Here is a 12,170-nt window from a genome sequence, read left to right on the forward strand (position 1 = left end):
CTATTTACAAATTTTTACTATTTGTAAATAGTGCTGCAATGAACCCTGGGGTACATGTGTCTTTTGGAGTTATGGTTTTCTCAGGGTATATGCCCAGGAGTGGGATTACTGGGTCATATGGTCGTTCTATGTTTAGTTTTTTAAGAAATCTCCATATTTTTCTCCACTGTGGCTATATCAATTTACATTTTCACCAACAGTGTAAGAGGGTTCCCTTTTAGACATTTAGGCTCAAGAGGGTAGAAATATATGTATACAATGGCTGATTCACATGGTTGTACAGCAGAAACTAATGCAACATTGTAAAGCAATTACATTCTAATTTTTTAAAAAACTATGATTTGTATAAAGGCAATCAAAAAGAAGCCTCAGGGTATAGATAACTCATATTTATGTTTAATTATGGTATACTCTATGGCCAGGTAATGGTTTCAATGACCTTCTCTTGAACAGTCTGTGGAGGGAGAATGGAAAGAGAAAAATCCCGTTGGGTCTGATTAGACACTGTTGGCAGCACACAGGCAGTGACTCCAGGGCCAGCGAAAAAAGCAGCTTCACAACCAGATCTCTGGCAGGGCGGAGAGGGAGGGGAAGGGAGTCACAGGAAGTGACCTGGTGACTGCGTCAGAATCACTGTAGGATTTGATTTCAGAGGAACAGGCTGATGGGCAGCTGAGAATTCTGGGCAAGAACAGGCAGCTATTACAGAAGAGCAGAACCAATCCCCGTCAAAGCATCCTCAGGAGTCAGTGCACGAGCCCTGTAGAAGAGAGAGTGATCACACACAGCATTCTGAGGGAGGTGCCCTTCACCTCCTCTCAAGGCTCCTGCAGCATCAGAGAAAGCTGAGGTGTGGGGCATGTCATCATCACCTCCCCTAACAACTGTGTAAAGGTGAATCTGCTAAAGAGGACACAGTACTTCAGCCTTAGGCAGATGTGTGGGAGGCTAGGGAGTAGCTGTTATCCTTGTGGGGAATACTGATATTTCGATCTTTTTTAGTAAATTAGATAATAACACTTCTTCTTTCCACCACATGTAGCATCTTTCAGTCACACAAAAGCACACTATCGGCAGCTACCAAGCCCGGGGCCCAAAGTGGGCATTATTCTGGTGTCTACAATGAAGATGTGGCTCTGCCTCCAAGTTCTACAGAAAGATGCCACCAGAGTTATGGACTGATTCTGGGGAACAACCTCAGGAGCTTCCTATAGAAACTGGGTGAACTTCTCCCCTAACTCTTGATCCCATAGCAGGGAACAGGCCATGAACGAGACCACTGTGCCTGGGCACTTTCTTCCTTGACCTGTTCCCAAAACCCCCACTAAATCAGAACCTGCCCCACTCACCCCAGAGGAAAATGAAATATGCAACTTAATTGGAAATTTATTTCCTTCCTATCCATTGGCCACAAGGCTTTAACTGCCTCAGCAAAAATTTCCCAAAATAAATGAAACTGTCATTAGAAGAAAGGGAAAACAGTGCTCTGATCCTCTTAAAAGAAGAAGCTTTTGGAAAGGAGACTCTGAGGAAATGAAGGAATCTAAGGACATACTAGAATACATTCCACCTGTCACCTCTGTGGCAGGGCTACCTTTTGACCAGTAAAATCAAACTCCAATGTGTCCCTAAGTTCTTCCATTTCCTCTCACCCCCAGCCTTGCCTCCTTCCTTTCTTGATCAGGAGGAAAGAGCTACATACAGAGACAGAAGCCTCCCTGAAGAGAGGATCTCAGTAACAGCCTTCCCCATTTCCCCAGAGTTCCTTACCCTTCTGGCTCCTGTGATGGACGATGAGGCCCAGGCCGAGGAAGACCAGCCCCAGCACGAAGCCCCCAACACCACTCAGCATCTTGCTCTGGGCAGACTCAGACTGTGCCCCTGGGAAGAAGAACCTGAGTGTCAGCATTTGAACCCACACTCCACAGTGAACCCTTCAGTTCAGTTCAGTCGCTCAGTCATGTCTGACTCTTTGTGACCCCATGAATCGCAGCATGCCAGGCCTCCTTGTCCATCACCAACTCCTGGAGTTACTCAAACCCACATCCATCGAGTTGGTGATGCCATCCAGCCATCTCATCCTCTGTCCTCCCCTTTTCCTCCTGCCCCCAATCCTTCCCAGCATTAGAGTCTTTTCCAATGAGTCAACTCTTCGCATAAGGTGGCCAAAGTACTGGAGTTGCAGCTTTAGCATCATTCCTTCCAAAGAACACCCAGGGCTGATCTCCTTCAGAATGGACTGGTTGGATCTCCTTGCAGTCCAAGGGACTCTCAAGAGTCTTCTCCAACTCCACAGTTCAAAAGCATCAATTCTTCAGTGCTCAGCCTTCTTCACAGTCCAACTCGCACATCCACACATGACCACTGGAAAAACCATAGCCTTGACTAGATGGACCTTTGTTGGAAAAGTAATGTCTCTGCTTTTGAATATGCTATCTAGGTTGGTCATAACTTTCCTTCCAAGGAGTAGCGTCTTTTAATTTCATGGCTGCAGTCACCATCTGTAGTGATTTTGGAGCCCCAAAAATAAAGTCTGACACCGTTTCCACTGTTTCCCCATCTATTTCCCATAAAGTGATGGGACCAGATGCCATGATCTTAGTTTTCTGAATGCTGAACTTTAAGCCAACTTTTTCACTCTCCACTTTCACTTTCATCAAGAGGCTTTTGAGTTCCTCTTCACTTTCTGCCATAAGAGTGGTGTCATCTGCATATCTGAGGTTATTGATTTTTCTCCTGGCAATCTTGATTCCAGCTTGTGTTTCTTCCAATCCAGCGTTTCTCATGATGTACTCCGCATAGAAGTTAAATAAGCAGGGTGACAATATACAGCCTTGACGTACTCCTTTTCCTATTTGGAACCAGTCTGTTGTTTCATGTCCAGTTCTAACTGTTGTTTCCTGACCTGCATATAGGTTTCTCAAGAGGTAGGTCAGGTGGTCTGGTATTCCCATCTCTTTCAGAATTTTCCATAGTTTATTGTGATCCACACAGTCAAAGGCTTTGGCATAGTCAATAAAGCAGAAATAGATGTTTTTCTGGAACTCTCTTGCTTTTTCCATGATCCAGCAGATGTTGGCAATTTGATCTCTGGTTCCTCTGCCTTTTCTAAAACCAGCTTGAACATCTGGAAATTCACAGTTCATGTATTGCTGAAGCCTGGCTTGGAGAATTTTGAGCATTACTTTACTAGCATGTGAGATGAATGCAATTGTGCGGTAGTTTGAGCATTCTTTGGCATTGCCAAAACGGACCTTTTCCAGTCCTGTGGCCACTGAGTTTTCCAAATTTGCTGGCATATTGAGTGCAGCACTTTCACAGCATCGTCTTTCAGGATTGGAAATAGCTCAACTGGAATTCCATCACCTCCACTAGTTTTGTTCATAGTGATACTTTCTAAGGCCCACTTGACTTCACATTCCAGGATGTCTGGCTCTAGGTCAGTGATCACACCATCGTGATTATCTGGGTCATGAAGATCTTTTTTGTACAGTTCTTCTGTGTATTTTTGCCATGTCTTCTTAATATCTTCTGCTTCTGTTAGGTCCATACCATTTCTGTCCTTTATCGAGCTCATCTTTGCATGAAATGTTCCCTTGGTATCTAGAATTTTCTTGAAGAGATCTCTAGTCTTTCCCATTTTGTTGTTTTCCTCTATTTCTTTGCACTGATCACTGAAGAAGGCTTTCTTATCTCTTCTTGCTATTCTTTGGAATTCTACATTCAGATGCTTATATCTTTCCTTTTCTCCTTTGCTTTTCGCTTCTCTTCTTTTCACAGCTATTTGTAAGGCCTCCCCAGACAGCCATTTGGCTTTTTTGCATTTCTTTTCCATGGGGATGGTCTTGATCCCTGTCTCCTGTACAATGTCAGGAACCTCCGTCCATAGTTCATCAAGCACTCTGTCTATCAGATCTAGTCCCTTAAATCTATTTCTCACTTCCACTGTATAATCATAAGGGATTTGATTTAGGTCATACCTGAATGGTCTAGTGACCCCTTAAGAAGCCTGAAGTACAGGAGGTGGAGGTGTCAGGTGAACCCAGTTCTTCATTCTGACCACCCTTAGGGGAAGGATAAACCAGTAGATTCTTGGACACAGGGGACAGGTGGGAGAAGAGGAAAGTGTATCTTAGCTCCTCAGGGACACTTCCATAACCTTAGACCCTAAGTTCTAAATTAGACCCTAGTTCACCTAGGGTCAATCCTGCAGAGGTTCCAGGGCTGGGCTCTGAGGCCATGGTGTGTAGAGTGAGCTCCCTGTATCTGGAAAGACAATATGACTAGGCTCTTCTGAGGCCCTTGCTGTGAGGCATGAGCACTCTTGTCTCCTGTGATTTCAGTAATGATGCCAAGGACAAGGGATGAGATGGGACGAACCAGGGAAACTCTGCCCACCCCTGTCCTGTAGGGCCCACAATGAAAGGAAACCAAGTGCCCTTACGCCACTCCACCGAGATGGGGCTCTGGAGGCTGGGGTGCTCCACGCGGCAGGTGTAGACATCTCCTCGCTGAGGGGTCACTTCCAACATTACAAGGATCTGGAAGGTCCAGTCCCCATTTCTAATAAGAGGTGTGGACACAACGCCAGCTGTCTCCTCCTGGTCATTCCGGAACCACCGAACCTTGATCTGGCCTGGATAGAAATCCGTCACCGAGCAGACCAGCAGGTTGTGGTGGTTTAGAGCCTCAGTCCTGGATGGGGAGATGGTCACTGTAGGTTCCACTGAGGGAGGAACAGACAGGAAAAGACACAGTGAGACGTGAGACCACACAGCATGTCTCCCCACAGGGAAGAGTCCTTCTTTTGTACCAGAATGGGAAAATCCCCAGGTTCCAAGTCTTGGATTTGATCCAAGCTAAGCCACTTTATTAGCTTGAATAAACACATTATCCAGTTTACTTTTCAGAGTCTCAAGAGATTACTGTAATCATTCTATGAGAGCTACTCTGTTTATACCAATTGATAAAAGTGAAGCACTTTAAAATTTTAAATGGCTATATTATACAGGCCAAATTCATAAAAATTTTTAAATAAAAATAATAAACCTAAACTTGTCCTCTCCTCTACTTCATTTATGCCACATATGCTTTATTTGATTAATTCATTAATTCATTTGGACTTCCCTGGTGGCTCAGATGGCAAAACGTCTGTCTACAATGCAGGAGACCTGGGTTCGATCCCTGGATCGGGAAGATTCCCTGGAGAAGGAAATGGCAGCCCACTCCAGTACTCTTGCCTAGAAAATCCCATGGACGGAGGAGCATGGTGCAGGCTACTGTCCATGGGGTCGCAAAGAATCAGACATTTATTCATCTATTCAACAAATATAAATTTGACAAGCACTGGGAATCCAAAGATAGACCATAGATCCTGAATTTACAGAACTTGCAATCAAAAAAAAATTTATTTCAAAAATTGATAATTTTTGAAGGAAAAGAATGGGAAACTTGAAAACAAACAGCACTGATAAAAAATAAGGTTTGTAAATGTCTTGATTTCTTTATCTTTTCAGATTTCTACTCATGGTCAAAGATAACATATCTCCTTACATATTTTACACATCTGATGCTTTACCTCTTCAGTCATTTTACCACATCTCCCGCATTCTCTTAGTGTGAACTATCTGTAAATATGAGTAAATATCTGTAGATATGAGTAAATATCTCATTATATTTTATTTATTTGATAATATATTATGTATTCTCATTTTCTTTTTTCCACTGTCTTTCAACATTCAAGTGAGCCACCAACCCTACTCCATTCCCTTGCTATTAAGAATAACTGCCTTTTTCAGAAATCAGATATTATTATAATGTATGTTCTCTATAGAAAATATTGTAAGATTCTTACAGAAGTTGGTCTGGATTAACAAGAAGGTAATGTGAACATTTAACTAAGACTTTCTGAGGTCAGCAGGCAGTCTTGGCACCACAATTACATGACACTCATAAGCCATCATCTGAAAAGAATCACATCTTCTATTTTGACTTTAACTCTTAATCAGGTTCCTCTTCCTGGGCTCTGACTGAAGTTATGATCAGCTATATAGGCCTATAAAATCTGCTTATCTCAAACAGGTTGTGAGTAAAAACATTAGGATCATTTTTATGCAAAAGAACTGAAATAGAGAAAATATACCAATGTACTTGGCAGCATTAGGATGAAGAAGAAAGCAAGAGAGTGAAAAGTAAGATAAGGTTATGTGAACATGTTTAGATAAAAGTGGGGTCAGAAGAGGGGTTAATCAGTGAGCTTTTTAATCTTCCAAATGCCCTACCCTACCAACATTGAAAATAGGCAGGAACAGACTCATATTGCTGCTTCTGATCATAACTGGCTTTCACAAGGCTTTGCTTGCTTCAGACTCTATAAACACATGATAAAGAACATGATAACAGTTTTGTTTGGGGGAAGGTTTCAAGACAGTGAATAACTGTAATTACTTAAACAGTTATTATATACCAATATTAGCATATACAAAGTGGTGATGCTAATTGTTAATACACAAGGTTGCTGTGAATTTAAGGGGCATAATATAGATAGTGTTTGGTAAGACAGTTGTCTAGAAGTAGGTGCTCATCCATCAGGTATAATCCACTTTCAGAATGTCTCTACCCTTGACGTGGATCTTGAGGGGAGCACGGGAGGGTTTAGGCCAATATAATCTGAAACAATTTTTATTCAATAATTAAATGAAATTAACTTATTTACTCCCAAACTTCAGCTCTATTATGCCATTTGTTAAACTTTTCTAAAAAATTAAAACTTTGCCTTACAAAACCATTCAAGTGTTGTTTTTATTTTTACTAAACACTTTTACCCTCAGGCTTTGCATTCACAAATTCTAAATTGTTAAGATCCAAGTCAGTAACAGTTTACTTTAAAGCATTAAGCAAAATAGTAAAAAATAATAAAGTCAGTTTTTAAGGCCCTATTTACTTTCCTGTTTTCTCTTGAGCCTAAGTGTTTGGGCAACCCAGGACAGTTATTTGTTAATTTAACGAAGGTTTATGGAACTCATAGTATCTGCCAGTGCGTCAAGTACCATGCTGCTGCTGCTGCTAAGTCGCTTCAGTAGAGTCCGACTCTGTGCGACCCCATAGACGGCAGCCCACCAGGCTCCCCGATCCCTAGGACTCTCCAGGCAAGAACACTGGAGCGGGTTGCCATTTCCTTCTCCAATGCATGAAAATGAAAAGCGAAAGTGAAGTCGCTTCAGTCGTGTCCGACTCCCCGCGACCCCATGGACTGCAGCCTACCAGGCTCCTCCGTCCATGGGACTTTACAGGCAAGAGTACTGGAATGGGGTACCATTGCCCGCTCCGCAAATACCGTGCACTCAGGGATAAATAAGGCAATCCCTTGCCTGAAAGAGGTCCAGGCCTAGTGATACAGTGACATCCATTTAAGAAACCAAGATAAAGATGAATAACTATCTGAAACCAAAAAGTAAAAATGTATTATTTCATGATTGTAACACATGTGCAAAATACACAGAGCCCGCCTGTGGAGCAGCCCTAACTCCACCAGGCTGAGCTGTCAGGCACCTGTTGGGAATGTGCTTAATTAGTGGAAACAACCACCCAACACAGGGCCCTGAGGGTTGACCCTCACCAGGCAGGCCGGGCCGCCTCTGCGGAGAGAGTTCCAGGGCAGCCAATTTCGATTCCCCCCACGGTGCCCTCGGTTCCCTCCTTCTCCGCGCGGGTCTCCAGGCCTCGCTGTCCCCTCCGTGGGCCTGGGGACGCCGCCCCGGAGGTCCGGTCCCCTCCCCGCGCTGAGTCTCGGAGGGTGGAGGGCGCACCCCTCACAGCCGCTACCCCCGAGGGCAGCCAGCACTCACCTCGCCGCTGCAAGGATGTGAGGAGCTCCAGTTGGTAGTTGTGTCTGCACACCGTGTCCACCTCGGCCCGCGTCTGCTTCAGGAAGTCGTGGCTATTGAAGTACTCGGCGTCCCGCTGCCCCAGCGGGGAAACCGCCCGGAACTCGTTCACGTCGCTGTCGAATCGCACGTGTTCTTGCCGGTTGTAGATCTGTTTTTTCACACTCCGCACCCGCTCTGTCCCATTGGTGAAGTAACACTGGTATATAAACTGGTACACGAAATCCTCTACGGAGAGACAGCCGCTCGGTCAGGGCTCAGCCCCACAGTCCCACGTCAGCCACTGCCAGCTAGGCCCATAAACCTCAAACTCAAATTCTGAGACTAGAGACCACTGCTGCTCTACACTTCCCCAACCCAGGAACCCATAGTAATGAGTCCAGACAAGGTCTTGGAGGAATGAAGTGTCTTCTCTGGATAAATCATATCTTAAAGAAAAAAAAGCCATGCTCACTTTGTCTTGGCACGTGTAGTAGATACACACTTGTCTCCTCCTCCCCACTATAACATCCTGAGGCTTACGCCTGTGGGAGAGGGGATTTCCCTCACCCTGTCCTTAGAGGGTGAAAATGAGAATGTAACATAGCCTTCATTCCCAAAGGGAGGAAATGTGTGATAAAAGACTATCTGTGATCACACCTCACCCCAAGGGTCCCTCGGAGCTTACTCCCCAAAGTAGTGGCTCAAGGGAGCACTTACCTGGAGAGTCTCTGCCCTCAGCCCCTGGGGTGCTCAGCACCACCAGTGTCACCATCACAGTTGCTGTCCAAAGGCCTCTGGAGATCCGCAGAGCCACCATCCCAGACATATTAGAGAAAAAAGGAACAAGTAATGGTAGTCAACACAGCTCAAACCTGGTGGAGCTGGTGAACCCACTTCACAGAATAAAAGCCTATGAAAGCTCCCGAGTATGGCAGGATTGGAGAGTCCCTAGGAAAGGAACCAATCAGCACTGGGGTTGAAGTACCTCATCTGTCTCTAGGCAGATATTTTTTTTTGAAGGTTCTTAATCTAATGTTTGGCACAGTATCCTCATCAAATTACGCTGGATTGGGCTGAAAATTTTCCCTCAGTTACAAAAGATCTGAAGATTGAATACCTTAGGAGTTTTAAAAATGAAAGGAAAAAATGATTCAAGACATCTCTGATATTTATTTAAAACCTATTGTTCTTGGGATTTTGGATAAGGGGGGAAAAGATGGGAATCATATTTCAGAGAGAGAAAATTATTGTCACAGAGATGTTCATGTTTATTATTTCAAACATCCTGAGGAGCCTTAAGTTGTGGTGGGAAAAGCAGAATTCTTTAAATAAATGGTTTTGAACTGCAGTTCTACCACGGATGTGCTTTATGAGAGTCAACAAAATACTGAAACATTTTGCCTCAAACTTCTCCACAAAATGTGAATCATGTTTCATGCATTTTATATCTAAACCTTCATATATACAAACCTAAGGGTAATATGACTTGTTTAATATTGTAGAATGTTCTTCAGTTGTCATGTGTAACTGTTGGCAATATCAGGTTAATATGTGAAATAAGAAAACAAGCAAAAAAATTGACAACCAAGACTTCCCTGGCAGTCCAGTGGTTAAGACTCTGCCCTTCTACTGCAGAAAGCATAGGTTCTATCCCTGGTTGGGGACCTAGGATTCCACATCCCATGTAGCAAAGACATTTTTTTTTTAATTGACAGTCAGTCCTGCTGGCAAGTGATTGTTTTCATTACTCGAGAATCTGGTGCATTTATTGAGTTAAAGTATTTGAAAAGTTAAGTTGACTTTTCTCTTAAAATGTCTTCAACTGCTCAAATTCCCCCTGAACAATCTGTCAGCAAAAGCACAATCCACTAACATTAACAGCATTAAGGTATAGTCAGCTTAGGTTTTGAAGACAGAAAGCAAAATTATGGAGAAGCATTTCCTGGGGCTTGAATAGTGTTGATGAGGGAACAGATGCTTAGAGGGCTGTGCCAGCCGTAAGAATCAAATCTCAGTGGCAGAAGTATCAGGGTGTTTTATTAAATAAATATTTTATTTATTAGACCTCTCTTACCCATGACTAGGGGCAGTTTCAAATGGACATAGAGCGATCAGAACAATGCCTGACATATGAACAAGACAATAAGTATCTCTCCCTCTAATCTCTGTCTCCTGAATTTTAGGTTCTTCTTTCAAAATAGAGGACAGGATCTTAAAGCAAAATGTAAAGAGTTTACCAGGTAAAAAGAAATAGGGAAGAGGCAACAACAAGAAGTTTCCCTTAGTTGCACATGAAAGTAATGAGTTATTTCAACATTCTGAATTAGGTGCATGGCTCCAGAGCACCTGAGACTGAAAAATTGTCACTAGGCTTCCACCTGCAGTGGTGCACTCAGGACACAGGTAGGTCCAGAATAAGGAGGGTTTCCAGGGTGGGATGAAAGCACAAAGAAGGAACATCAAACTCAGACCAGTAATTGGGTTGTGGGGCAATAAAGAATAGTCAGAGAGGGATTCTGAAGGTGTCTCAGTTTCCTCAGGCCCACCTCAGGGTCTCTTGGAATAAACAGAGGCTTCTGGCCCTTCCCCTCCCTCCTGATATGAGATGGAAGTTCCCTCCCCCCTGTTCTGGGGCTGTACAGTGAAGTCTGCCTCAGACCTGGGAATTACCCAGTCTCACAGACCTCCTCACACAGAATTTTCAACTGGCAACAAGAGTGTCACCTTAAAATCCTTCTTCTGATTGGCTAAAACCTCATGCAAGGCTGTGGTTTGGGCTTCACCTACTGCTTCCCCAAGCCAGACAGCATTCTCTAAATGTTCTAGAGTTCTCGGCCTTGTCCTTATCTCTGCTGAGTTACTCAGGGCAGTCACTGCTGACTTGGCCTGAGAGGAAGCAACATGGACAACATTCTGATTCCAGGTATTTAGCTGAATCACCCTGTGGAGTCAGAGAGCTTAGGATAAGGCGGTGTGTATCCTACACGAGTAGATGGAGGGATCAAGAAACAGTCATTGATATGGGTGAGGGTTGCTGTAGGGAAACTCATGGTACGTCATCTGTTCCCCTGAAGTGAAAGATAAAAGCTTTGAACTACATCCTTGTGAAAATTCAGGGAGAAATCATTTCCTTTGGTCAGCATCCATTGGAATCTGTACTTGGTCAGTGGGGTTAACTGTGAAAGTAATAATTATCTTGTCCAAAAGGGCCATCCAGGACCCTATTCTGCATTCAATTCAGGAAGCAACATTCGTTGTATATTATGAAAAGTTCCATGACCTCCTTAATGCCAGTAGTAATATAATTATAATTATTTCTTCTCAGAATATTATTTCCCTTTGATATAAAATTTTCAAGCCATTAACCTTGTTTTTCCAAATATTTGTGAAGCTACCCATATATGTCCCCTATCAACACTTAGATGTAATCCATTACATGAATTTTCCATGACATATATAAAGTCCTTTCCCTTTACACAAAGTTATCTCTTTAAAATCACATTTTACAGAATCTGAAGGAAGAGTCAAATTAGTAACAGAGTGACCATGTATAAGCCATTTCAGTTCTAAAAAACTTAGTTTTACCTCATTGGCAGAAGGAACACACACATCACAGGACCACTTCATGAAAACAGATAAAATTTCTAAATGTGCACTGTAATCTATGGTGAGGTGCATGTACATTGGTTTTTAATGTAATAGTTGTCAGTTCATCTTTCCTGAGGTTATTAACAAAGTATTGTTATTTCTCATTTCTGTTCAGGTGATGGAATCATTGTGGTTTCAGGTCCCTAACTCTTACCTCTTTATGGAGATAAAGACAGGAGAAAACTCATTAGCCATATTTGATCAGGAATCCCCTGCATTTTCTCTCTCTGAACCCCATGATTACTCTTGCAGAAAACTGCCATTTTAACTATAATTTCAGATCTCAGAGCCTGGTCTTCTTTTCAGCAGGCTCATAAATGTGGAAACATGAGTGCAAAACAGAATATAGTAAAAATTGATGAAAGAAGAAAGTGAAGGCAACTTATGAACTTCATAGATTGTTAATGACAGAGAGTCCAGGGTTGTATGTCACACATCTTGATTTGATTTAGAGAAAGAGGGACTGGCCACTCCTCATTGTAGCTTCTTCCAAACGTCTAAACCCCATCCTGCTCCACATGCCTGAGTGCCCTACTTTCCTAGCCCTCATTGTCAGGGGTCCCCCTGTGTCTGAGCTCTGACACTTCTACGTGGTTTGGTCTCTAGTGGCTTTTGTCTTCCTTCCCCAAAAGCCAGCAGACCCAGATGGTGGTT

General features: G+C 43.2%; 1 protein-coding gene across 1 annotated transcript; it reads right to left on the reverse strand.

Annotated features, from left to right (window-relative positions):
- Positions 1 to 374: 374 nt before the first annotated feature.
- LOC133244076 (boLa class II histocompatibility antigen, DQB*0101 beta chain-like) lies at positions 375 to 8,768 on the reverse strand. The gene is made up of 5 exons (XM_061410762.1): positions 8,586 to 8,768; positions 7,848 to 8,114; positions 4,445 to 4,726; positions 1,771 to 1,881; positions 375 to 760 (listed from the first exon to the last, which is right to left on the reverse strand). Exons 1-5 carry the CDS (start codon positions 8,692 to 8,694, stop codon positions 747 to 749), a joined length of 783 nt encoding a protein of 260 aa, XP_061266746.1. The 5' UTR covers positions 8,695 to 8,768; the 3' UTR covers positions 375 to 746.
- Positions 8,769 to 12,170: the final 3,402 nt, after the last annotated feature.

The sequence above is a fragment of the Bos javanicus genome, unplaced genomic scaffold (assembly GCF_032452875.1).
Source record: "Bos javanicus breed banteng unplaced genomic scaffold, ARS-OSU_banteng_1.0 tig00000698_1, whole genome shotgun sequence".
NCBI classification, from domain to species: Eukaryota; Metazoa; Chordata; class Mammalia; order Artiodactyla; family Bovidae; genus Bos; species Bos javanicus.